The sequence below is a fragment of the Cyclopterus lumpus genome, chromosome 1 (assembly GCF_009769545.1).
Source record: "Cyclopterus lumpus isolate fCycLum1 chromosome 1, fCycLum1.pri, whole genome shotgun sequence".
Taxonomy (NCBI): Eukaryota; Metazoa; Chordata; class Actinopteri; order Perciformes; family Cyclopteridae; genus Cyclopterus; species Cyclopterus lumpus.
Window position 1 is genome coordinate 10,375,453 of NC_046966.1, and position 27,986 is coordinate 10,403,438.

The 27,986-nt window shown below is 42.6% G+C and overlaps 3 protein-coding genes across 3 annotated transcripts; 1 reads left to right on the forward strand and 2 right to left on the reverse strand.

Annotated features, from left to right (window-relative positions):
• The first annotated feature begins 938 nt into the window (after positions 1–938).
• On the forward strand, positions 939–11,481 carry rfx1b (regulatory factor X, 1b (influences HLA class II expression)). The gene is given in 26 exon segments (XM_034533122.1): positions 939–1,051; positions 2,039–2,136; positions 2,244–2,616; positions 5,158–5,246; positions 5,367–5,456; positions 6,725–6,798; positions 7,048–7,333; positions 7,429–7,476; positions 7,478–7,611; positions 7,712–7,775; positions 7,777–7,817; positions 8,001–8,041; positions 8,044–8,064; positions 8,067–8,135; positions 8,268–8,356; positions 8,358–8,387; positions 8,656–8,759; positions 8,866–9,017; positions 9,155–9,279; positions 9,591–9,740; positions 9,834–9,921; positions 9,924–9,967; positions 9,969–10,045; positions 10,129–10,282; positions 10,372–10,417; positions 10,507–11,481. Coding segments are annotated over 24 exon segments (2,517 nt in total). The 5' UTR covers positions 939–1,051; positions 2,039–2,136; positions 2,244–2,270; the 3' UTR covers positions 10,662–11,481.
• Positions 11,482–13,214: 1,733 nt separating this feature from the next.
• Positions 13,215–20,012, reverse strand: dcaf15 (DDB1 and CUL4 associated factor 15). The gene is given in 20 exon segments (XM_034542307.1): positions 13,215–13,876; positions 14,430–14,545; positions 14,652–14,756; positions 14,848–14,915; positions 14,917–14,931; positions 15,582–15,596; positions 15,598–15,639; positions 15,641–15,706; positions 16,078–16,169; positions 16,270–16,482; positions 16,485–16,871; positions 17,682–17,843; positions 17,940–17,964; positions 17,966–18,086; positions 18,204–18,310; positions 18,460–18,483; positions 18,485–18,599; positions 18,980–19,016; positions 19,019–19,076; positions 19,691–20,012. Coding segments are annotated over 20 exon segments (2,013 nt in total). The 5' UTR covers positions 19,880–20,012; the 3' UTR covers positions 13,215–13,820.
• A 1,002-nt stretch (positions 20,013–21,014) lies between these two features.
• On the reverse strand, positions 21,015–27,544 carry khsrp (KH-type splicing regulatory protein). Its single transcript, XM_034546151.1, is given in 24 exon segments — positions 21,015–21,023; positions 21,153–21,236; positions 21,238–21,350; positions 21,562–21,717; positions 21,720–21,767; positions 21,942–22,030; positions 22,116–22,150; positions 22,152–22,217; positions 22,219–22,233; positions 22,348–22,644; positions 22,753–22,877; positions 23,399–23,501; positions 23,730–23,749; positions 23,795–23,924; positions 24,010–24,117; positions 24,282–24,371; positions 24,374–24,427; positions 25,159–25,220; positions 25,307–25,378; positions 25,471–25,529; positions 25,642–25,678; positions 25,764–25,817; positions 25,897–25,999; positions 27,267–27,544. Coding segments are annotated over 24 exon segments (2,019 nt in total). The 5' UTR covers positions 27,357–27,544.
• Between the last annotated feature and the right edge of the window lie 442 nt (positions 27,545–27,986).

A 27,986-nucleotide genomic window follows, 5' to 3' on the forward strand; every position in this document is an offset into this window, starting at 1 on the left:
AAGACCGGAGACCTTTAGGGGCAACAATGCACATAGAGAAAAAGAGAAGTTGTGATAAAGCAGCAAATTAAGTCAGAGATGATGTCAACAGAGCTTTTGGCTTTCTCATCACCTGTGACCTTTTGCTGGCCTTTCTGTCCCTTACACCAGTTGGGTTGTGCGGTGTGTCATCACAACATATCTGTCTTGCTATCTGCTCTGCCATGCAATGGATGGAGATACCTATCCATTCACCTCAAAGATAACTAGGATGCTATATTGGTGTCTTGTGTAAGTGGCACGCACACACACACACACACACACACACACACACTCGCACACACACACACACACACACACACACATGACAGAGAGAGAGAGATTTCAAAGGACAACTGGTGATACCAAAGTGACTCAAATCAATTGTCAACTTCTATATTTTAAAATATTAAGAATTGTTAGTACAAGCCTAGAGAGCAGGGAGATTTATCAGAATCAGAATCCGGTTTATTGCAAAGGATTTTTCATATAAAAGGAATTTGCTTAAGTGTAGCCCTATTGGTACTTCTACAACAACACACATATAGAATTTAACAATTTTACAATACATACATATGTACAATGTAACCGTTTAGAATGAAAAAGCTAAACAGGAATGCGCAGGCATATATTCTAGGGGATGTGCAAAGGTTCACAGTATTAAGAATACAAATAATATGTAATGTACAGAGATAATAAAGTAAAAAAAGATGTGTGTTGACGTAACTCGTAAAGATGATTAGGGGCGGGAGCAACATCAAGCAATCGAAAAAGTAAGATTTAGTAAGATTAAAAGTGGCCATTTGACGTTCGGCTCTGGTGAAAGTGACAGACTGGGGCTGTCAACCAATCAACGATAACATTTTTCACTGACGCTGCGACCACCTCGCACGTAAGCCAATCAGCGTGTAGTGTAGGGCGGGGCGATGACGAGAGGGTAGCAACAGTTGCCCCGGTGAAGGCAAGGCGCCATAGTCACGGTAGTCCTGGCGACAAGAACCAAGCAACGAGAGTCAACAACAACAACCTAAATGTAAGGGGGAAAAAAACTTCAACGACTTAAAAGGACAATATTTGGATAAACTAGAGGTGAAAAAGTTATATATCTCAGAATTATAATTTCATTTTTTTCTTATTACCTATGTGGTCTTGCGTGCTTGTTTGTACGGTGTGGACATGACGGTTGGTCGAGCTCGTGATGTGACGGCTGGTGTGGTCTAGCTCGTCGGGGATGAACGTGGTCGCTCGCTTCTCTTGTAACGCTGACTGTTGTTATGGCGATGTCAGATCTCTGATAAGGGCACAAGATGGCGGGTGCGTTGAGTGCCGATCGTACTTTTTGGCTCATTTGTCAGAATGTTCAGTTTTATTTAGTTACAGTTTCGATTATAATGACATGATAACGAGACGTGTTTGGTGGCCTGGTTGAACGGATTTATTACCTTTCCCACACGAGTCACAGGCGACCAGCTGCAGCTCTCGTTCACGTCACAACTCAACTCAACGGAGCTGCTCGCTGGGAAGCCATCGCTCCTCTTAACTCACTGCTCAAACGACACAGAAAGCCTCAGATAAATTACCACGAGCACAGTAAACTGCTCGCGGGACGCGTTCGTTTACGAGTTGGAAATTCTATATATGAGTATATATATATATATATGAGTTTGTTGTGACTTTTAAAAAGTTTTTGGTCTGACATTGAACACGGTGTGCGGGATGCTCATCTGATTTGTCTTGTTTGCGGTGTTGGTTTACGCAGGAGTGGCTTATCTTTCCGTGGGATGGGCTAAAGTTTTGTGACTGACAGTAGGTCCAAAGATTACTATGGGTTCATTTCCAGATGGTAATATCTGCTACTGTCCGTGGTCGCATATTTTCACATTCTTAACGTGTCATTTAGTTGATTTATTTCACTCGAAACACGATGGTAATGGTCAATTAACCTTGTTTTAAATATGTGTGTTCATTGCTTTATTCATGGTGCTTCGGGTTGCACTCTGCTTCCTCCTGGACCAAACAGGAAAAGCTGTACGCCACTGATAGTTTCCAACAAAAGCCCCACTTCCTCTTCTGGTTTATGTTCCACGTGTGCACACACGTGTGAGCTACACACTCAAGGTATGTGTGGCCAAATCACAGAGGGGTAAAATAACTTGCCAAAAAGTGTTTTGTTATGTAAGTTTGTAGCACTTTCATTAATGGGGGCCGTCTCTTTTTATCCGCAGAACTACTGCCTAAAAGCATTGGTTGCCATGGCAACTTCTGGATACTCTGAGGACCTTCAGCCTCAGCAGGCCAACACTGTAACCATAGCAACACCTCCTGCCACCACAACCTCATCTGCAAAGACGGCACACTTCCTGTCCGAGATTCCACCAACCTCTGGGACCATTATGTCGGCTAACCAATCGTCCGCTGCCTCAAAAACAGGACAGGGTGCACTTTGTTCTCAAGCACCGCCCATCAGCCAAAGCCAGAAGGCAGCGGTTCTGACAGCGCCCACACAGCACTACGTGAACCCAGAAATCCAGCATTCTGCGGCCCAGAAAAGTAACGGTCAGAGCAACTCTCCCCAGTACATCATAGTAACTGTCACAGGTGAGAGACCATGTGACTGACGCAACAGATACCTGCAAACTCCATACTGTGCACACAGACATTGGACAGGTTCCCTTGCAGCAGGAGAGCAGGATATAGAATATAGTCTGAGCAGGCATCAGTTTGTCCTGCAAGTCAATGTTTCTGGGGGGGAAAGCAACAGGTTGACCTAGTTGGAGACTGGCAGTTTGTCTGCTACATTGAGATTAATGCTAGTTATCAAACACTCTTTAGTTTCCAGGGCCTCAATCTCTTTAAAGTTAGATCAAAATGGTATCAAACAGTGCCTAAACAATTAGTCAGAATCAGAACCTTTTATTGCCAAGTATGTTTTCACATACAAGGGATTTGTCATGACATTGGACAATAACATTAAACAATCAACAACAATCAACACAGTGCAATAATTGAAACATTAGTGCATTACATTGCCAACAACTTTGATCATGAAGTAAATATTTAAGTCATTTTTCAAGGGAAAAGCCCAAATATTTCCTGGTTCAGGCTTTCCTCTGTTTTACATCAATGTGAATTGATTATCTTTAGGTTTTGGACTGTTGGTCAGACAGAATGAATATATTGGATGATGTTACTTTGTGTTCTATTTTCATTACATATTAAATACTAAACGATTTATCAATTCATATGAAACATCATGAATAGCTACCACCTCAAATAAATAATCACAATTCTAAATAATAATTAGTTAACTTAAGGAAGAATTTTAACACTATCTGATCCTTGACCCCTAGATTTCACTTCATAAAAACATGTTCCAGTGCTATCCACAGACATTAGGAACTATCTGACTACATTTGTGTATAACAATCAGCATATTATAGTATTAATGAGTTCTGATGATAATGTTTAATGTGTCGTGGTCATGTAGATTATCGTTTTTTCTTTTTAGCGCTAACCTAGTTGCTTTCCTTCTTTATAATAGTTTGATTAGATGGCTAGAATGTAGTTTAAGCAGAGCTCTCAGTCTAAGTCTGGTTGGGTGGTGCATACGTTATGAGCATGAAGTACAGTAAGCTGATGGACATGGTTGCTAGGCTGCACAGTCACAAACATTGGAACGTGGATGGCTGATTATTGGAACCTGACTTAAATTATACGCTGCTGCTTTTGCTATTATAGAGAGTGGTACAACAAAGTTTTCTTTCAATGATATTGAATCAACATGGCTTTAAGTGTGCAATAATACAGTTGTACAAAAGATAAGATAAGCGAGTATCTCTGGTAATTAATGTAATGCATGCCTACAAGGCTGTGGACCATTTCCAGGCATTATTAATTTAGACCATTGCGTTTTAAAAATCATATTTTGAATAAAAAAACCAAATGATATGGTGGTTAAAATATGGTGTTAACTAGTGGATATGAGAGAGAACTGACCCCAACACTGGGCTCTATCTGAATGTTTATTTTAGGGCCGTCTATTCGTAGATCTTCTTCCCTGCTAGTGTCGAGTAACACTGTGCACTTTCACCCAGAGTGAGACTCACAGGCCTGGGGCTTGTGGAACACTCAAGAAGTAGGGCTACTAAGTTTGCTGAATAACTGCTTATTAAAATCTAGCCCTCCCTCATATCTATAAACTGCAGTAAAAAGAGCTGGGTTCTTCTCAGTACAGTTATGCAGCTCACGTAGTAATCACTCACTATTAAAGAGGTATAGTTTAGCTATTGTGTTTTTTTGTTCTATGTATCCATATTTATAATAGAAGGCTGTACTGATGTACTTAAAGTATTAGGTATAACAGTTGCCACCGGACAGACGTGACTAATTGGATATTTCGCCAGAAACCTGAGGGAAACACTATGTAACCGCTCTAAGTATAACATGTTACGTTTTAATTGCTTCTGAACTGTGTTATTGGAGGAATTAAAAGTTGTTTAAATAAAAAGTGATTCACTCTCCAAACTCCCAGGTTGGAAGGAACAGGTAGTGGTCACTTTCCACCGCTTATCATGATTACAAAATGCAATTGAGTGGTGGTTTTGTGCCGAGTTGTGCTGGCTCAATTGTAACTAAGAGTATGTTTGGAGCAGTTAGCTCAGGTAAGAGTAAGTGACAGCAGGATGGTGCAAAACAGTTTCAGTAAATTGTTTTCTCACCTGAAGGCTAGAAGGAAGTGAATATCACCCTCTCCTCCTACCACCCTCCATCCTCTGTTTTACCTACCTCTATCCCTCATTCCTCGTGTATCTCTCATTTCCCTCTCTCATCTGATCTGCATGTTTACAAGATGGAGTGATTCCTCTCTCCATCTGGGGAGATTAGCTGTCCAAGGCTGTCCTGCTGCATGCAAGATATAAGGATAAAAGCAGAGTTGCACATACGCACTCTTTTCTCCTCCCCACTGTCAGTCTCTCCTCAGTGGAACAAAAAAAACTTTGTTGTAACATGTTCTGTGGTGACTGTTATTACGATTTGGAAGCAGTGTGTCGTGAGTACTGAACTTGTGGTAATGTTGGTTGGCTTTTCTGTTGTTTGTTCAATTGTCTGATGAAACCTCTCTCCCTCTGGCATCCCTAGAGGGCTCTGTTCACTCCAATGACAGCCTGTCCGACTCCAGCCCACCTGCTCCTACTCAGGTGGTCCAACCTGTGGAGTCCATCCAACAGGTAAGATGCAAACATATACGCAAACCCCAATAATTTAGCGTTGATCACGTAGGAACATGTCACAGCATATGGTTGGTTCCCCATAATTCTATCTGACACTGTGGCTTTACTCACCTGCAGAGGTCAGTGTTGCAAGTGGTGTCGCAGGCAGCCAAGAGGATTCAGTCTGGCCACGTCAACAATCTACACTCTGTGCACATTAGGCAGGAGGTAAACAGACATACAAAAAATGTCTCTTATCATGGAAGAAATTTACAATAAATACATTAAATTAAAGGTAATTTGAGTATGCTACAGGCAGATAGAAAGAGAGGAACGTAGGAGAGAAAGACCTGTGGCCATTTTAACAGAACGCTTTCCTGCTTTGCATGTCTTTTCACCACCATCACTACGGCCTCCCCAGGCTGTCTGTGATGTGCTGTCTGCAGGTCACCTCTGTAAGCGAGTGAATGAGCGGTTAGGATTGTTTTTGGACCTCCTTGTGTTATTTTATGCAAATAACTTCTATGAACGACCACCAACAAAGCATAAGGGTAGCATTTAGAATTTTTCACGGACGGTTGAAATTATTTTTTCCGGATGGTTCTGGGACAGTGGTGAAAAACGTTAGTCTTCCATCGATAAATATCAATAATGACAGTCTGCTGTCAAAAAACTTTCAGAAATTGTTCAATACCTGATCAATACTTCCTCTGAACACAAACTTTCTTGATCCAGTTATGGAGCAAAGTACTCTTTATTCAGTAGAACAACAATATGCATAGTGCATAGTATTCAAGAAAAATGGTTAATCTATTATTATTTCTTTCACTCTCCGATCATTGCTATTTGAGCTACAATTCATGATTTTATACTAACAGTGGATGTATTGTGCTGTTGAAACCACAGATAATAAATCCCAACCTCACTTTTGATGTAGTATTTTACCATCAGCTCATTGTTGATTTTATAGCCCCCGGCTTCACTGTTTGGGATTACTCTCATCACTCTGATCCATGATGTTTCCAGCAGCAGCAGCCAGCTGTTCTCAGCCAAAAGCTCTAAAAAGCCGTGATACACTAACTGCCTTCTCCATAATGACAAACACAGACAATAAAAGCTAGTGATTAGCAGCTACAGAGACTGATTTTCTCACAAAAGTTGATGGAGACCAAGAACAGATGAAAAATAGCCTCTGGCTAACTCTGGCACATTTACAGACATGTTTATATTAATGTGCACTGTCCCTTATCAAATAAACAAATATTAGTAGTGCATATTGGACTTGCATTCATCAGACTTACCCAAACCAGACTCCAAATTAATGCTTATGTTACTTCTGTGCTCCTAGGTGTGTAATAGACAACTGTTCACGAACATGTTTGCCACAACTCAAGGCAACAATATGTCAATATTGTGTTCACAGCTTGTTATGCTGCCTTAAAGTACCTACAATTTAACAAATTAATCTTTAAGTCTCCTGTTTGATTCTTGTCCAGGTGGAGAATGTGTACTCTGGCCAGGTGCAGTATGTGGACGGAGGAGGAGACGTGACTTTTACTACATCCTCCATGTGAGTAGAGAAAGGAACCTGCTCTGTGTGCATACACACACACACACACACACACACACACACACACATACACACACACAATCGTTTACACACGCGCACACACACACACACACACACACACACCACCACACACACACACCTTGTTACTTTCCATGTCACACAGCTGTGTCTTTTGTGCGTTTATATGTTTCTGTTTGTGTGTGCTGTGGGTGTGTGTGTGTGTGTGTCTACATGTCTTTTCCTGTCCAGTCGATCCAGCAACTACCCTTTCTCCGACTCGCCCCTCTACTCCCAGACCCCTCCCACCTCCTCCTCCTCCTACTACGAGACCACGCCCAGTACTGAGTCAGACATCACCGGCTCTGTGACCTCGCAGCCGGTTTCTGTGGCAACAGCGGGAGCCAATTGTGGGGGAGCTGCTGCAGGCGGAGGGGGCTATGTCATTCAGGGAGGTTATATGTTAGGAGGAGGAGCAGCAGGTGGAGGAGGAGGACAGTCTTTCTCCAACCCTAACTCTCGTGCACCACCCGCTACTGTGAGTACTCAAGTTCAAAGTGAACAATGTCCTGGTTAGAATCTAAGACATGAACATTCATAAAATTAAACTCTGGTGCTGTCCATCTTTCCTAGGTGCAGTGGCTGTGTGATAACTATGAGGGGGCAGAGGGGGTGAGTTTACCCTCGCTGCACCCTCTACTACCACTACCTGCTGCACTGCCAGGAGCAGAAACTAGAACCGTTAATGCTGCATCCTTTGGCAAACTTCATCAGGTCTGTCTTCATGGGGCTACGTACACGAAGATTAGGCACCAGGTAACTATATATACATATATATATATATACACACACACATACATTTTTGTGAGACGAGTATCTCAGGGCATCGTCATAACTCATTGTGTGTGTGTTTCAGAGGGAACTCAAAGTACCACTACTATGGTCTCAGGATCAAATCTGGTTCCCCACTGCTCAGACTGGATGGATGAACAACAGCACATGGCGATGAGGCAGCAACCTTTTCTCACAGTAAAAACAGGTATCCGCACAAGGCCGCGTACTTGTGTCCTTTATCTGAACACTTGGAGCATCATTGTGGTAGATCATCCTTTCCAACAAGATGTATCAGTCGCTTTGCTTACAATGTTTCAAGGTCTCCAAGTGCTCCCCTGTGACTCTTTCTTACTGTCCCCCTGATTGATGGGTACTCTGTCCAATAGGATAAAGCCACTTCATAAGGCACAGGGATCACCAATGGGACATCAGGTGGATGGGTCAGCAGCAGGCGGCGGCACTATGTGATATTTCGGCACAGGTGCAACAGTATCAGCAGTTTCTTGGTGAGCAACCCCTACACTCTGCAAACATCTTCCCTGTTTTTTTCATTTTATTCAAAATAAATAAATAATTTGATTTGTGTTCTTGGTACTTTTGTACACAAGCCCTGTGAACAACTGCTGTCTCTTGTGCAGAGCCATCAAGGGCGCTGCCAGACTTTGTGGACATTGATCTGCAAGATCGAACCCTGCCTGATGGGATCCTTTTAGAACACATCAAGGCCTTTCCAGACTCTCTACAGAGAGCACTGTGAGGTAGGCAGTCATGAACAACAACAGGACATGACACTGACCGTAGCTGTCTTTTTCGTCCACATACACAAATCATAGCCTTGATGTCTACTGTTATCACCCAGCTTTAATACAAGCCGACAATCTGCTATCAAGGTTGACGTAGCCTATAAGTGTTAAATACTAAAAGCACCAAGCTCTCTGCACATGATACAATTGTCGAGCAGATAATGCAGCCATTAGTGTTAAGATGATTTAGACACCTGGTGGTATAATATGTGTGATCCCACAGGCCATTCTGGATGTGATGGTCAACCTTCAGTTCACTCTCGTGGAGACACTGTGGAAATCCTTCTGGAGGTTCAGCCAGAGCAGTGACACAGAATCACTCCACCTGTACGTGTCATTAATACACTCAGCCAATGCTATGGAAGAAATACTAGCACCTACAGCTCATCCACTGCTGTAACTAGTATGAATGGTGTGTCCATTCCTCCTCCAGGCACAATGAGTCTGAGAAGCGTCTGCCCAAGTCGTGCCTGGTGGTGCTGTGTAAGTATGAGCCAGTGCTGCGCTGGACCAAAGAGTGCGACAACCTGCTGTACCAGACTCTGGTGGAGATCCTCATCCCTGATGTACTGAGACCCATCCCCAGTAAGTTTGTAAGGGGCGTGCATACCAACCGAACACCTGTGCGTTTAAATATAAATGTGAACCCCCCCCACTCTCTCTCTCTCTCTCTCTCTCCCTCCCTCTTTATCCTCTCTACATCAACACCATCCCTTCCTCAGGTGCCTTAACTCAGGCCATTCGCAACTTTGCCAAGAGTCTGGAGAATTGGTTGACCGGAGCCATGATGAACATCCCAGACGAGATGGTTCGCATTAAAGGTATTTATAGGCTTCTGCATTGATTCGTTGTTAAGACAGAGCTCTGCATCCATTTTCTAGATCAGTTGTTAACAGCGTTTCAGATCTATCCAGATGGTGTCTCCTTCCTGTTCACATCTGGCCAGGCAATTTATCTTAAATGTCTCGAGTGACCATTTTTTTATTGCATTGATCTCCGTCTGCCCTTGGTGTTGTCTTGGTTGACTGTCTGTTGTCTCGGGATTGTAATACCCAAGATGCACTTCAGCCAGAGTGCGAACTGGGCCTTATTGTGGCTGCTTCTTGACATGAGCCATCTTCTTATGGCGGCCTTCATTCCTTCCCCTCCCTCTGTCAGGTGGTGTGTGTTGGCTCCTTCTCCCAGACGTTGCGCCGCTATACCAGCCTGAACCACCTGGCCCAGGCAGCCCGTGCTGTCCTGCAGAACACAGCCCAGATCAACCAGATGCTCTCCGACCTCAACCGGGTTGATTTCACTAACGTACAGGTGTGTACTACTATCTATAAATGTACATTAGTGTTTTAAGTGAACTAGAGCAGACACCTGACCCTGTCCACCCGTGCCCCCCCACCCCCTCAGGAGCAGGCATCCTGGGTATGTCAGTGTGAGGACCGTGTGGTACAGCAGCTGGAGCAGGACTTTAAAATGACTCTGCAGCAGCAGAACTCTCTGAGCAGTGGGCTACCTGGCTGGACGGTGTTGTCACTGAGGCCCCTAAAGCCCTACGAGCACAACTCTGTCGCCCTACCAAAGGCTGCCAAGGTCTTCTTGCTCAACTGGTCCTTTTATAGGTGAGAGGAAAGAGAAAGACAGTATATTTTAATAATATTTAGTTTTATGTGAACGGTAATTGTCATCTGTGTTTTCTTACCAGCTCTATGGTAATCCGAGATCTGACTCTGCGCAGTGCTGCCAGCTTTGGTTCCTTTCACCTGATCCGCTTGCTGTATGATGAGTATATGTACTACCTGATAGAACACAGGGTGGCCCAGGCTAAAGGAGTGACACCCATTGCGGTCATGGGAGAAGTAGGTGTCTGCGCATACAGTCCCATAGTATCAGTCTGCACCTGATGATACATGTTTATAAATGTCCAATTCTTGTTCTGTGTTTGCAGTTTGCCAGCACTGTGAAGAACCGAATCTCTCGGGACCTGGAAAAAGGTAATTTCACTGCGATTCTCCTCACAAATAGGATACTTTCAGCCTGTTATCAGGTCACTTAATGCCATGTCAATGGTCTTTTCCATCAGAAGAAGAAGAGGATGATGAGGAAGAGGAGAGCGAAGACGAGGGCGGTGATCTCGTGCTGCAGTCCAGCTCTCTGAGTGCAATGGATGACGAGAAGGACCCGATGGAGCCGCCCGCCAAGTTGCCCAGGACGAGTTTCAATCTGCACACTGACTGACAGCACACAACCTTAGCCACTCACACACTCACACACACACACACACACACACGCACACACACACACACACACACACACACACAACACACACACACACACACACACACACACACACACACACACACACACAACACACACACACACACCTTTGCTTTAAGTTGAACATCATGCCATCCCATTCTGTCACTCTGTGTACGCTTCAGGTTTTGCAAATAGCTGATGTTTGGTGTGGAGCGTGTTTGTCGTCCGGTGTGTGTCTGCAAGCATGTAAAAATGTGGAAGAGCCTTTTGCCAATTTTGTTCTTTTGTGCTGCTGCCATTCTTTCTCTTTGCCTATACTTGATATTTTACAGTCCTTCCCTCGTTCCCCTGTGCCTTCCCTGTTTATACAGTGGCCAGTTGCCTGTAGCCACTCCTGTCCAGCCTCAACTGTATTGTACATAGTCTTGATTCCCTCCTGCCCCGCCTTAACCACTGACCTGATTGCTGGAAAGATGAGAAGTGTTGTTCATTGTGCTCTAAACTCCAAAATATCTCCTACCTTGCCTTTAAAGCAGTGACTATGCAGGGAAGCTGGACTTTAATGAACAGAACTTTTTAAATCTCAGAGTAGCATCTGGAATGATACTCCATTATAATTTATGTTGGGACATAGATGTTGATTGGACAGATATGTGTGGATGCCATATTTTACTTGCTTATTATGAATTGCTTATTAATTTGGCCAATTAACTGATACCCCTGTGCCTTTGAGAGATTTCTAGAGATTTGTATTCTATATAGTATGTATAAGTGGATTAATAAATGAAGGTCCTGTGAAGTATTCTTGTCATGAATATTTAGCTGTGAACAAAAAAAAAAGAAATGTTGACAGTCAAGCCTTGTTGTGTTGATTCTGTCCGATTTGCCGCTCTTCATCCTTTTTTTTCTACTTATCATCCATTTAATATTTCAAAATGTTTATCTCTATTTTACAAAAAACCCACAGACTGCTGGACCACCACACAGCTTCAATGGGCCACAGGACAAGGTCAAAGCTTATCCCACCCAATCAGCACTTACTACACTGTATCCATGGCAACGTTGTACCAGCTACAGCTATCTCAAAGGTTTTTGTTGTGTAAAATTAAATGTGTATGTTCTGGGTATCACTGTAGGACATTTTGTAGATAACCTATATTATGTACAATTTGTGAAAATTGTCAGATATCCAAACTATTTGTATGTTGTTTAACCATTATTGCCTTAAGAAATGTGTTATGCTCTGTGCACTCTCTCTATAATTGAACTATATTTTTATTGTGATAAAGGACCAGGCATGTGAATATGGTGACTTTGGAGATGGACCCTTTCCAAAGAGCACATGCTCAACGCGCCGCTTCTTACATGGCGATGAGCAGATGTTGTCCTGTCCTTTAGGATGGTCTGACTCCCAAGATCCCCACCAAAGAGTAAACAAGGATATATTTACATGTATTCGTATAGTGAGGGCAGACGACAAAATAAAACCAACTGCTAACTGCCATATCACCATTACAAAAATTGTGACCTGGATTTCTGTTTGTGCTGCTTTTCTAAATTCTCTTGATGTGATTCGGAAAGACCTTTGTACTTAATCTGTGATCGACGTTTGTAGCTTTATTCTCACTGTTAACTAAAAGGATGTGATTGCTCTCAAAACGTGTGCCAATTTTTTTCTTCATGGGACTCCTCTTGACTTGCTCAACCATTAATCAGCTACAATGGTTTTGGGCCCCTTCAATGTACTCCCCTTACTCCTGATACATATAATTGTATTTCCTAAAGTTGGGAAACTCCCCAAACTTTCCCATAATGCAACTCAATAGCATATTGTGTTCATCCTCACTGCCTTTTAAAGATACACTTCTAACACAGGCCTTCTGTTAATAGAATTTAGGGCTTCCGTTTGTATGCCTCCGCCATTCATGTTGCAGTTAACATCAATCTGTCCGAAATGCTGATTCATCAGTTTATCCTATTTGACATCTGTGGGAAATTGTCATAATTAAAGTGATGTCAAAAAACTTGAGATCACAGTGTCCAATGATCATCAAATTAATAATTCCCACTTTAGGTTCAGGTGGTTGTTTGTACCAAATTTGAAGAAAATTCGCTAAAGACGTTCCAGAGATATCACACTTTCACAAGAATGGACCATATGTATCATTAAAACCTCAAAACCAAATATCTCTGTGCAGTTGGCAGCCGCAATAGCTGTGGAGATGAATTATGATTATATTATGATTATCCAGAGGGGTTGCAATATGTCCATCATTGTAACCAGTTCAAGAAAAAAAGATTAGTTTTTCTTAGATTTGAGTAGTTGGAGATCAAATAATCCAAGGACTCATGAAAAATAAAGCAAACACCAGAATTGCAAGTATATTGATTGAAGCAATGTTCACATTGTAGACTGTTTTTATAATCATTTAGCAGACTCAAAGAAACTTTGAACGTTTTATTTTCACAAAATATCCCAATAGAACCTAGTCCTTTATGCCAGTAACCCAGCTTTTGACCCCCCCCCCCCCCTCCCAACATCTTCCTTGACATAGGTTTAAAAAAAGATCTTAAAGAGTCAAGTGACCGTTACTGTATTCAGTTTCTCTCATTTTAAATACCGTCATCTTGAACCAACCCAGCTAGACTGAAACTGGTCCAGGCCAGGCGAGAAAAGAACTTGTTCAGAAGCAGCAGAATCTGTCAAATGTTACATACACATTAAACATGCATACACTCATACATACACTCATTTTCTGGATGAAATCCCCTTGGTGATCATCAGCCAGGTGCAGATATTGCATATGTTCAGTTAAAGACACACAGAAAAGAACAGTACGGCTTTATGTATAAAAAAAAAAAGTTAAACCAAAATCTTCGTTCAGTCCAGCTCTTCGTTTTGGTAGTTTCAATAATGCAGTACACACTTACAAAAAAAGTCAAATTAAACACAGACCGTCCAAAGACTTCATCTTTTCAGCATCTATAGCGTTCCTGGTTTGGTTTCAATTTGACACGTGTTTGAGCTACATGTTAACAAAGCTCAGATTAAAGTGGAGCTCCGTACTGACGATGAGGCCATGTCAGCGTGTATCTGTGTGTGCGGTTGTGTCTGTTGCTTTGACACTTCTTCTTTCTTCATAATACAATCCAGGTGCATCGGTCACTATCTGCCAACACTTGAAGGGACGAGCCTACAGTTGAGAATAATAATAATTAAAATGCACTTATCGATACATAAATCAAAAAACAAGTTTTAAGATAGTAGAACTTTCACCATTTTTAAATGAATAGGAAGACTGGAGTTTTTTCCATAACGTCTGATTTGGTGTGAATGCAGCCTAAGTGTGCAATTAACTTTATTTTTGACCTTTCTGTTAACATTGCAGCTTTTAATAAAGGTACATTCAATTCCAATGTACACAAACTGCTCACCAGCTGGCCAGATCTAGACACTAGATGTAGATGACAAAAGCGGTTTGGTCCAATTCAGTTTTTTTAGCGGGCGACTGAGCAGGGTCGTCCTTCAATCAGAGGATCGACGGTTCGATCCCCGACTCCACTAGCCCATGCCGATGTGTTCTTGGGCAAGACACTTAACCCCAAAATTGCTCTTGTAGCTGTAACAGTGTGTGAATGTTAGTTACTTCTGATGTGCAGGTGGAACCTTAGTACTCGGTCTGTGTTGGAGAGTCTGTGGCTGATATCCGGACACTGAATATGTGCTCAAATGTGTATACAACTCACCTTTGTGTAGGGCTTCGTTGGTCATGCGATTAATGTAACGGGAGCTGCTCTCGGGAACCAACCACTTCATCACTGTGTTCACACAGGACTTCCTGTAAGAACTCCACACACTCCCACTGACGAGATAAAGATTGACACATTTAACACAACAGAAAGAAAGGGAGCAAAACAAGAAAGAGACGGACAGAAAGGTGTGTGTGAGAGGTTGCAGTAGCTCCTCACCTGGTCTGACCTTTGACCTCTGTAAGGTCACCTACACCCACGGTGCAACACACACCTGTGTTAAGGTCCCAGCTGACCTGCAGGTTAGAGTGATATGTGTTTGGCCTGGAAACAAAAGCAATGAAAAGCAGATTAGCGGGGAGAAAAAAAAGATGCAGCGCCCCAAGAAGGATTTGGGTTTATTGAGGACAGGTACCTGCAGTGCTCCTCATCTGAGTTGGAGAAGGCCAGTAACAGCAGGCCAATGTTGATCATCACAGTGTTTGGTTTCAGGACACACCTGATACACATCATACACAGGGCAAATGATAAATGTCTTCATTCCTTGTTTGTTTTTTAAAACATGAGCTAAAATTATCTCAATGGAAACAAGGTAGTAAATAGGGATGGGTCCATTTTCGTGACTATAGTCAAATAATAAAATATATTTTATTGAGCCAGAATGATGTGTTGGGCAAATCGTTGTTGTCAATGCTCATTTCAATTTCACAGAATCACAAAACAATATTTTTGCATTCTAAAGTATGAAATAGATAATATAAAATAAACAGGTTTGCATTTTGAGTTAGAAATGTTAGTTCTATCCACTGATCCAACAACTTCATCAAAATAAACCTTAATTTCACTGTCTCTCTGTTCGCCCATAAAACAGCGGGGAATTGTTTCTGTGACACACTGTGAAAATCGCATTATAATCCATAAGTATGAAGATCACAGCAGAACTACTGCCGTAAAGTACAGAATATTGTACTATTGTACAACTCAAGTGATAATTATTTCTGAATAGCTCTGAAAAATACAGTGAACCCAAAAGACTGCAGGTCTAATGAGACTTTTAATCTATATTGGAGGGAAACTATGTATTGTCCTCAACATTGTTTTTAGATAGTAAGCACAGTAACTGTGGTGTGTGTGTGTGTGTGTACTGACCTCTAATATCACAACAATCATAGTCGCTGAAGGAGCAGAACTGAGGGGCCCAGGCAGCACTCGCTCCTGATCACCTCATTGATAAGATACTCAAAGTCTAGAGTCAGCTGCTCCACGCACACACTCTGCAAGAGTAACACATAGGTCCAATATACGCAAACCGTTAAAAGGTTTAACATGAAGATTGAACACAGAACCACTCACTTAACTGACTGTGTAATATTCAAACCAAACATTGTAGCCAGCAGGGATTCTACCCTTACACACAGATCTCTGTCTAATAAACCGCTCTTGAAAAGTACAGGCATCCCCTCTGTCGCCAACAGACAACAACCTTTTGTTAGTAAAGAATGATCAACTGTATCAGACTGATGCTGTGCTCTAAGATAAATGCCTTAAGTTTAATATTGATTTCAGTTTTCCCAGAACCACTAGGGCAACTTGATAAATATTCCAATGTTTCTGAATTTACAGCCACAGATATACCAACACGCACCTGTCCACTGTGTGGCCCGGTGACCAGCTGCAGGTTCCGTCCTTTAAGGTCAGTGACTGTGAAAGGTAGCTGAACTTTATCGTCCTCATAACCTGGAGCCACAGAAATAGAGAAGAAGAATGCCATTCAGCTGCTTCAGACTGGAGGGTTGTTTATACCGTCATTCTGTGTGTCCTCCCCTCATGCTCTTACCTCCTTCACCGCCTGCATTCTGCTCGGTTGTCCCTGGCTGTTGAAGGCGATAGTGCAGACGTGAATAGTTGACATATCCAGGCTCGCTGGGGCCGCCCTCCTGGGATGACGACGGGGATGAAGGGGATGAGGAACAGGAGGCAGGAGACATCACTTGTTCAGAGCACTGTGGCACACTGTGGCTCCCATCTGATGTTGACGCTTGTGGCAACTAGTCCGTCTCTCCTCATCCCTCCTCTCTCTACAATCCTCCTCCTCTCTCCTCCTCTCTCCATGTATCCCTTTGTCTCCTGGTGTCTGCGCTGCCTCTTTTTCACCACCATCAACGGGTCTCCTTTCTGCCTGGCCTTCCTTTTCTTTCTCTCCTCCTCCCTGGGCCCGCCTGAAGAGGTCAGCTGCAAACTCCCGGGCTCGCACTGCTGCTTGCGACTGGCTTGGTGATGAGGGAATTGGAGCTGGTTTGCTAGGTGGCAGTCGGCTTTCGGGAGATCCCTGAGGTATTGAGGATGAAGCCAAGGAGGTGGAGGAAAAGGATGGAGAGGCTTGACTAGACAGAGCTGCTCTCTTTGTGTAAAGGATCTGCGATGACTGACCCTGCTTACCTGCAAAAGACATACAAATAAAAATGAGTATCAAACACAATTGGTAGTTTTCTCTTTAGCAGTGTGACAGTGGAACAAAGTTTGCATTTTGGACACAACAGAGATTAGCATGTCACAGTTTTGTGGTGTGAAATTGTTCAAGCCTCCCATCAAATTGAGTAACTCCTTAAAATGACCAAATTCTGACTCTCTTCCTTACAGTCACTTTCATTGTGTGTTCATTTTGGCGGTCCATGTGGTAGTCTTTCTAAGCACCACAGTCCCTTTAGAAAAAGTGTAATTTTTACTATAAACAGGTCTGAGAGTATGCTATTGAGACTTGATTCTGGTTCTCTTGTGCTCCCCTTTCCTCCAGCAGCATGGTGTCTGTTTTGTTCCTAGCGAGGACCGGTGGAGCAGCGAGGCAAAGCTCTGCTCCTGGCCGGAGGAAGAGAAGCTTCTGCTTCTGTCAAGGTGTCAGCGAAGCCAACTCCTGGGTCTGTCCACATTGCTGCTTCCACAGGCCCCGCTGGAGCCTGAGCTTTTGGTGTTTCTGATGAATCTGAATGATTTAATCTGACCCTGCGCTAGTATCTGACCCAGTGGCACAGATGACAAGCATTAAGAATAACTAGTTGAAATAACCAATTTTCTCATTGGTCTCATTTTCTTATGTAGATCATAAATATTACATTGAGACTGTTTCATAACCATTTGAACGTTCCTCACTGTAAATGTGTAGTGCATCCTATATGAAAAAAAAGTCTAAACATATGATGATTTTAGGCATAAGAAATGTGCTGAAAACTGCCATTTGTGTTTATAGGTCACCTGGGCAGAGTGAGATGCCGCAAGCCACCAGAGAGTAGCTAGTGTTTAACAGGATGACCTGGTCCTTCTTCAGCTGGAAAGCTGGCTGGAAAGTCGGGAACGGGTACACCACCTGGTACCTGCTGTTGAGTACGTAGCCAGGCTCCAGACACTCACCACTTCCTGGGGAGCGAAACGGATTAAGTCAGACAAGGGAGCAGTGAGACGGAGGAAGTGAGAACAGTAAAGTAGTCAATCCACGTGTGTCTGGGTGTTTACCTGTGCGTATGGAAGTGGCTGAAGGAAACAGGGCAGCAATAAGAGCAAGGTTTAGGAGGAGGCATGGAGGCAATAGTGATGTAGATGTCTCTGTTGTTTTCATCACTCATCATTAAGTTCATCAGAACTGAGCTTGAACTGCGTGTACTGTAACCACACATGCACATAAATTACTCATTACCTACACACTGCAATAACACAATTATAACTCAAAATGCTTTAGCCCCACAAGGCTGTTGATTTAGGTGTTGATTATTCCTTACTTTGAAGCCAAAGATGACAATTTTGGAGTGGTCATTTGGCCACTCACACACAGTCAGGTACAGGTCGCTGTAGATTTCCTCGCCTGCAAACAGACGTACATGATGGACCTAAAGAGAAAAAAAAACAAGATAACTATACATCCAGTAATAACTTGCAGGAGGAAATGCTATTGCATCAAATCAAGCCCTTCTGTTTATATGTGAATCTTTTGGATAGAAAACATTATGGTGTTAAGGAGTACAAGACCTTTCTTTACCTGTTTGAGTCTACTGTGCAGGTTTGAACTCCCACCAATAAAGATGGTAGGTATAGAAAGAGAAATCATCATCTTCTCCACAGTCGCTGGTGTAGGACAGAATGTAGCGGCCGCATTTGGTAAAGCCAAGAAAGACATGTCTGGAACCAAAAATTGACACACCAGTCATACATACGTACCTCATCTTGAAAAATATTAGTCAATCCTCGGGGTGGTAGGGAAGCACCATCCCATACATCAGATTAGCATTAATAGATAAGCAGTGCAGGTATCATGTCGTGACAGAGTCCGTAATAAATGTCTTAATTAATGCGATTATGACAATGAATGGCAGTAATCCAAATGAGTTCATGGAGAATGGGGTATACATACTTTGAATTTAGCGAATGAACACCTTGGTATTTAACCTGTAAGACTGAGATAATCGTATTGGGAAAATATAAGTTGTATCAGTGCATCCCTACTTACAGGATCCTATTCAGACATGCATGAAACCCATTCAGTAAACACACGTACTGACCCTGCCCTCAGGAACTCCTCGCTGACAATGTTCTTAATGGGACACAAACTCGAGGTGGCAGTTTCCTAAACAGACGCTGAGAAAACTGTCCCGCCAGCTGCAGGACAGGCAAGAGTGGATTAAGAAGTAGACCTTACAATCATCACTTACACAGTGCAACATGAAGCATATAAACATGTGTAGAATATATGGAAGATGCAGTATGACCAATAGCCTCGTCGGCGGTTGTGGATTACAAAACAAACTACAACAGTCTGTTTCATTCGAGGCCCCGCAGCGTAACACCACACCTGAAGTAGTTTAGGAGGCTCGAGCACACAGTTACAGTAAATCAGTTGTCTGTAACGTAAAATGGTTAACGTGAGGTGATTAATGGCGGTTGAGGTTGCAATTATGAGTCGTGAGGTACAGCTGAAGCTAACGCTCATGGAGATTTAACTTAGCTAGCACGCAAACGTGTATTTACATGTAATGGTCTACGAGCACGTTAGTAAACCACACCGACAGCCAATTAACGAGAAACCTTGCCCGAATGGAGGGAACTCGAGCTGTGCCGTTTGTAGCATTGGCTAATTAGTCACCTGCCTTCGATTAGCGTTAGATATTAGCGTCCATATCATAGCTAGTTAGCAGCTAGCCAGAAAGCAAGGCTTTCATTATTCACGAACCACTCTTCGTGTTTAATACCACGCGGAGTGGATTCATGCCTACCTTCCCACGCATGAGAAGCTTCACAACATGGTCTTTGTGTTTTCTTTTAGCTTTCTGCTTGCCATCGTCCTTTTCTGATTTCGAGCTGGGCGCCATCTCCCACTGTCCCGGTTGTCCCTCGTTGGAGTTAGGCTCGTCCTGATTGGTCCACGGGACGCACGAGATGCCCTCACTCGCCGGTGGATACATCCATCAAAACCAAAGGAAACGGTAGTTCACAACAGAGGTGGCATCCTGTAGGAAGCCACTACATAATGATCCAGCCATGTCTGTAACAGTCTTTTCAGCGCGATAATCTAATTATAAAATCAGTCAAACATGGCGTTTTGATCCAACACGACGAAAGCAATATGTATAAAATGGGGAACTAACTTCCACCCCATGTTAGTCGTGAACACAAGAAAGAAAAAAGTAGTAATTCAATGTTTTATTTTAAGTATTTAAAAACAAGCAGTAAAAAATAACATCTAAAAAAAAAAAAAAAAAAAAAAGAACAAACAAAGAAATCAGCATACAGTAAGGGAAGCTATTGGAACCAAAAAAAAACACAATAGTGAGAAATTAAATTGAGGGCAGTCAAGCACACAAACGCATACATGCACACACAACCAACCTACATTCTATAGGACAGTTTGTGCCTTTTTACAGCCAACTCACACATGTCACACATTTCTGTTCAGTAGCATACACTGTATACAGACACACGGCCCTCTTGAAAGGAAAATAATTACAATGAATAAAATTAAAAACAGAAATCATGATGGCAGGTAAAAATACTCCTGCAACTTAAACACTGGAATGCTTTAAAAAAAAAAAAAGAAGTTAAAAAAGGTACCAAGAACAAAAAAAAACAAAAACAAAAAAAAGACCAAAAATGTTGCATTTTTTTCTTACAAACATAACTTCTGAGTATATTCAAAATACTGCTAGACAATTTTTACCCTCAGGAAATTGAAGGGGAAAAACACTTAAATGTGAGTCAGTGTTGATATGCTGTTGTGTTAGCTTGCAAACTAAGATGGCTTATTTCACTTTTATTTTAAACGAGCAAAAGTATTACAAGGTGTGGGTGAGGTGAAGGGGCAAACCGAATAGCAACCCAAGTAGTTGTCTAGTGCTTTGTTTCAATGCATGGGCAAAATGTGTTCCCTTTAGCTTCAATTTTGACTTTAAAAAACAAACAAGTAGGTTTGAATAGAAAATGTCTTGGTGGATGAGTAAACCATGGTCTTGTCTTGTTGAAGCCAAAAATGAAATCTCTTTGATAGAAAACAGAAACAAGTCCAGAGAGCCATCACAACCTTCAAATGGCCAAGCCAATCTTTTACTGGGCCTGAAATGAGACATCACAGGCAAAATATAATCAGTTTGTAGAGAAATATTAACAGTTGCTTACTTTTTTTTGCTTACTAGACAATGGCAGCTACAAGGTTAATTCAAACACTGGTCATTGATGTGCTACCTGTTGTCCCTGCTGTGGAGGAGCTGCCTGTCCAGGCGCCTGTCCTGGCTGTCCATAGTAGGCAGCCTGCTGTCTGTAGTACTCAGGCCCAGGCAGCACTGTAGTCCTGCTGGCCTCCAGCTCCAGCCCCACCTGCTGCTGCTGCAGTGGCGGCCGCTGCTGCCCCTGGAGCTGCACCAGCCCCTCCAGCTGGCTGGGCTGAAAAAATTCAATAACATATAAAAAACGTTGTACTGGATGCACAGCCATGTGCTAGTTTCATTACACAGTAAACTACAGACATTGGGGGTGACTGATTAATTGAATTGTACAAAATGTAGTACAAGCAATACTCCATTCTCCCAGACATAAAAGCCTGTAGTTTTAAGCTTATACTCTACAAAATAAAACTGTCTAGGATCCAACTTACCCATGCCCATCTTCTTGTAATACTCCTCCCAAGCTTTAGTATAGTCTGGCTGGCCCCCAGAGGCCTGTGGGGCTTGGCCCTGGTCCCCTGATCCTGGTGCAGAGGCTCCAGGAGCCTGGGCTGCCATGGCGCCTCCTGGCTGTTGACCATAATATGAGCATAGTATGCAGCCCATGCTGCGTTTGGGTCTGCTGCTGCCGCCTTACCTAACAAGTGTGTGTGGGGGGGACAATATAAATTAAGTAATGAAATTAATGTATATACCTCAAACAATTCAAAAAGTGAGTTACAAAACTTATAAAAAAAGGTCAACATTTGAGACAAGTACAGAAACCATATTTGGGAACAATGAAATTCAGTGCACAAAAGTAAGGACTTACTCGGGTCCTGTGGACCTGGGGCTTGCCACTGCTGGTAGTTACCTCCCCAACCCTGTGGACAGTACTGGGGGCCACCAGGTGAGGCGCCACTGCAGAGGAGAGGACAGCTTTAAAAAAAAACTGAAATAAAAATGTCCAAAAAAGTCAGTCAAGTGTTTGTCGGGTTTTACTTACTGAGAAGCACCACCAGGAGGCCCTGCATTATAAGGGGTTTTGATTATAGGGCCCCCCTGGACCACCTGGACCAGGACCCCCTGGACCAGGACCGCCACCGACTTGGACACAATGGTGCCTGGAAAAGAGAAAAACATTCAAACTACTTACTAATAAGTCAAGAGGATGTTATCTTTTGACAGCCGTCTGAACAATGCATTCCTTCTCTGCTCCTTGAGTGATTTGAACATACCTCAATCTTCTCTTCTATGAGCTGCTTTGCATGGTCAATTTGTTGTGGGGACCCTCGGATGATGAACATTTTGAAGTTAGGGTCACCATTTGGTGGTGGCTGACGAGATATCTCAACAAATGCGCCGGTCTGTTGGTTAATGGACTTGACATTCTCTCCTCCTCTGCCAATGACAAGCCCACATTTGTGGGCAGGAATGGAGAAGGTCATCTCTCCTCCCGGAGGACCCCAATTCCCCTGGCCTCTACCTCGTCCACGGCCATCAGGTGACATCCCTCCACCAGGACCTTGGGGGCCCTGTAGAAGACAGGCTTTACATTTGGTTCGACTGTTCAACAGCAAAGTACAGTTTATTTTTATCAGGACAGAAATCAAGGTGCCCACTTAAGTAATTTAAACACCTACCCCGTGCCCACCCTCCTCTCGTGCACGGATGCTCTGTAGCAGGTCAGTGATGATTGATGCAGCATGCTGACACTGGTCTGGTGGACCCATTATATGGGCTATTTTTTCAGGACCTGTACCATCATCTGTAAGGGATGAAAAAAAAGGGCAGGTTTATTGGAGTTTGTACAGGGACTGAAACAAAACTATTAACTAGCCTAGATGAACATGTTGGATTAACAGCACAGTCAAGAAAACACAAGTTGCTTTTTCCTGCCAATAAAATAAGGGTGGAAAATACTTAACAGAAGTATAAGCATCTTTAGTGCATTGAATTGTTCCTGCAAAGTATTAATAAATCCGAAGCTGTATATTTATCATTTTATGGCATTTTGATTTATTAGATAATATTGTTCTCCACTCATGCATAGACACCACTTAGCAGGACACGGGGTAGATACACTGTAGAAACACTTTGCATTAGTTTCATTTTCTTTATCATTTAATTTTCCTTAACATGTCCTGCTCTGTTTTATTGTATATATTGTAACCTTGTTTGCTGCCGCTACAAACAAATTCCCCCCTGGGGATGAATAAAGTATCTATCCATCCAAGAGTTGTAATTAAATGTTTGACATAATGCAATAGGGTGCAGTTTAATCCTCACCTGGTTTAAACTGTATCTTCACTCCAGCGTCGCTCTGGATCTTCTTGATCATCTCTCCACTTCTGCCAATTACAACTCCAACTGAGTGGCGGGGCACAGCTATCTGTAAAATTACAAATAAAATTGTGATAACTGCTCAAAACGGTTTAATCTCATCCATTAATCAAAATGGTAAACATGCATCAGGAATTCACACACTCCGATGACACTCTACATCATTTAATCATGTTCATGTTATGCAATTTGAACTCAGCTGTGGGGGCAAAATGGCCTTAAAATACAAAAATCTAAATTACAACCAACTTCTGAAATAAACGCAACGATGACTTACATCGATGCCGCCGCCGCCGCCTCCGATGCCGCCGCCACCACCACCAATTCCACCAATACCCCCACCACCACCCCCTCCTCCGCCTCCTCCTCCTCCTCCTCCACCGCCTCCCATCCTTGGGCCGTATTCACTTCGTTCTGCAAAGCCTGCATGGTCCCTGTCTCGTAGAATCTCATTAACCATATCCTTTGCTTGCTAAAAAAAAGCAACAAAAGACACAATGATTAGAACTGTAAATAGGGGCATAAAACATCTCCCGCTAAGCCTAAACTATCTGCACTGAGGAGTACCTGCACTTTGTAGGGTCTCCAATGATGCGTAGGGGTTTATCTATGTTGGGTGGCTGGGATCCATCTTGAATAAGAATCATTTTCACTCCAGCCCGCTCCTAAGATTTTGCAGGAGAAGAATGTTACATTAATCACACAAATCAAATCTACCCTAAACAACATGAGCATGTTAGCACAGCACAGCAGCACATATATTTGTACAACAAAAGCACTTTGAATCATGTGATCACAGAGTTATACTAAGGTACCCTGTGATTCTCACCTGTAGCTGTTTGATGGTCTCTCCTCCTTTACCAATAATAAGGCCAGCCTTGCCTGCAGGGATGATCATCTCCCTGCATGGAACCGTACTGCTCCATTAGGCGTCTCATGACCCCGTGACACTATGTCATCTATAGGGCCTTGGCTCTCCTGGAGGCAAAATAAAATGAAAGGGTGATGAAACCACCAAAGTAGGAGTGGCTAATATATTATATTGTGACTCGTTCCATGTGGGATGTAAAGAACTAGTCACAAAAAGAGGGGGGGGGAAATGAAAAGTCAAACTTCATAAGAATAAATTTCAAAATGACAGTCCACCTCAAATTGTTCAGATTAGCTTGCTAGAATGATCAGTGGTATGATCATAGACAACAAAAGGCTCAGACAGGTGGCTTGAATCATGTTAATGTAGGGAATGATTAGCCTCTCCTTTCAAAGAGCAAAAAATGCACATTGCTTAAAGATGAAAGTGTAGTTTGTGATACTCAGATTTTCTTAAAAGTTCATTTTTTGTCCAGCATATTAAGACACTTTTGTGCCCCGAATGTGAGCCACTAAAGCTGGAAACGACTATCGACTTAAACTAATTTATTTATTTTGAGGTAGATATGATTAAGAGTGAGGACCATAGTTGGGGTTTTAGTTGTTTTAAGTGACCAAATTGAAATGGTTAAGATCTTATATAATTTTAATTTCTTAAGATACTAAAGTTTATAAAACACATTGTGCAATCTGATTAGGCCACCCATCAATATCTGGTCACAATTTAAGATGGTTATTTCACTGCTTGATCCAAAAGACAGTGAACAAAAGGCTAACTTTGTCTTTGCGAGGTTGAGTGGAGGAGATGCATCATCATCATAAATGGGAACATTAACTTACTGTATGGCATCTGGTGACCCAGTCAGAGAAACAGTTCTGTCTGGAAGGCCAGCGCTGTCTGTGAATGAATACGAAAATATTTTTCAATCTAAGAAAAGAAAACAAGTTGTTGACTTATACATCCAATGTCAGCACATATCTCACCGTGCGCAATCTGGACCTTGCAGCCAGAATCCTGCTGTATTTTGTTAATTTGTTCACCTCCTCGGCCTATGACTTTAGGAACAGCAAAGATTTTAGTTTGATTTATCCACGTTTGAAACAGCCATCATGTCCATTGTTATGGAAAATTATGGGCATGTACTTACTGAGGCCGACCATGCCATCAGGCACCCTGAACTCTTCTGTCATTGTGGAGGGTCTGACACTTGCAGGCAAGTTAAGAAAAAAACAATGATATATGAAGGACATATCCAGGTCTTAATCACAAGCACCTAGAGTGTTGCTGTACAAGAAAAATAAAACATATATTTGTATACCTTTGTTGGGACAGGGCCGCCAGCTGAGCTCCAATAGCTGTCAGAGAAATAAAATGTGTTGAGCAATTGGAAACTGAACCGAGCAAGTGTTTGTAATAGGATCAATTAGTGATTTAACGTACACAATGCAGAATCAATTTCACTCTGTGATGCTACCTTCTTGGCATCGGGTTCATCTGAAAACACAAAAAAAAGTGAATCTACAATGTAGACTAACAAATGCAGACAACCTGCCCGTGTGTGCTGATTTTTTACCTGCTTCTTCCAGGGATCTTTTCTGTGCCGAGAATGGATAGTTCTCAGCTCCGCCGTTGTTGCTCACTGAGGAAACACCGTCTCCACCGATTTTAGCTGCAATCTAGAAAGACATACACTGGATGAAGTATCCACAATACACCCTGAAATTGTGAATATAAAGAGATCATCTCATTTGATGAAGCACTACACAAGACACATCAATTTTCTCAGGAGGAGCACTACACTGAGCCTGGGACTACAAACTCAGAACAGACAGCCTTTGTTGGGGGGTATGGTATTTAAAAGACTCATTTAACAGTCAGGATGGGTCTAACATGGCATTGAAATGCATTGTGGGAATGGTAGGATCCGGCCTTTTGGGGGCTTGAATTATACTATGGACTAAAAGTCAAGGTATTCTTCATCTCTTTTGACCTAGTTTTTAAATGCATGACAAGTGCCTCAACTTTATGAAAGTGCAAAACTAAAATTGTTCGAGTAACATTACTTTAATATTTTTCTAACCTGGTTAAAACCGAGGGACTATAATGAGATACAATACACCAACAGTGCCTACATTTAATTGATAAATAAAAATATATAATTTTGATAATCGATCATTTTCCGTTCTAAATTAAAATAGGTTCAACTTTAGGCGACTGCTAATTGCTAATAACTTGGTTTGGTGATGCCCCTCGAGTAAAATAAATTCGATAGATCAGCGTTAAATCGATATGTAATGATTATTTTCACTAACGTTGATCAGTACAAAGGCCCGTAAGGTAAACGTTGGCTTCACACCGACCGTGAAGGAAAGAGCCACCGAGTAGCTACCGTTACCGACATTACGGTCCCTAAATACCCACGAACCGAGCATCCTTTTGTCTATTTAACGCTCGTTATCAACACAACAAGCCAGTCAGTTGACCTCATTTCACAACAAGCATAGGGTCATGCCAACGGGGTTAATGGCTCAATTCTTCTAAAATGGCGTTTTACACATGGACGAGGCTCAAACTTCCCGATCGGCTCCCCGTTAACGATAATAACTAACCGAGCTAACTTAGCTCGAGCAGCTCCCGTTGGTCCGTTTAACTTCACTCACATGATCCCGATAAGTACTTTCCTCTTGTGAGCTAACGTTGTACACGAACGAGTCACCTCCGCTGCTGCCGCTGCTCAGTCTAGCCCGCAAACATTTCATCTGACTAACGTTACACCACCTGGCGAGAGTGAAACAAATGAATGGCTCCTAGCTCCTAGCTCTTAGCCCGCTTGCTAGTTACCATCAGCTAACGTCACGGGTGATTAAGCTAGCTGCGGTTTCCCACCAGCTAACCAGCGTTAGCTGCGCGGCTGCCTCCTCCTGCGGTGGAACACTTCATTACCTGTCTGGCTCGTTGTACTGCATCAGCAAAAGCGTCGTTTTTCATCCCAGCTCCGACTCCGTTCGTCGGCAGACCGCCGTAATCAGACATGCTGCTCACAAGGGGCGAGTAGACACAGGGGGCAGGCTGGGTAGCTGTGGCCGGGTCAAGCTGCGCAGAAGCGGGAAGGCTGAACGAGAGCGTACGGAGACACCAGTGTGCGTGTCGTGATAAAGCCTACCACGCCGGCAAACTTCCTTGCTTAAAATAGCCAATCAACGATTCTTTCAACCCCCGCGTCTTCTTCTTCTTCCTCATTCTTTTGGGTGTTGACGTCCAACGTTATAAAACGAAAATACCGCCACCTCCTGGCTGCAGGGTCGTTAGACCCCATTGAGGACAGGCTTGTATTTTATTTGAATGTTTTTACATTTGCAATTCTTAATTGCATTAAGCCATTATTTAGACACCATTTTACAATGGAATCATATTACAGCTGAGGTTGGAAAACCGAACTTGGACTCCTACGGACGAATTAAAGTCGCCAGATAAGGGTTTAATTATCTGCATTGTGTTCTTCATTAATAGGCATACATTATATGTATCGCTATAAGGAATATTGGTAGCAAAGTCAACATGATGATCTTAAATAAGCCATTTGTCCCTTAAGCAAATCTACATGTATTGATATTTATTTATACATCTAGCACTAACACATTATTTGAAAATTACAGATTTGAA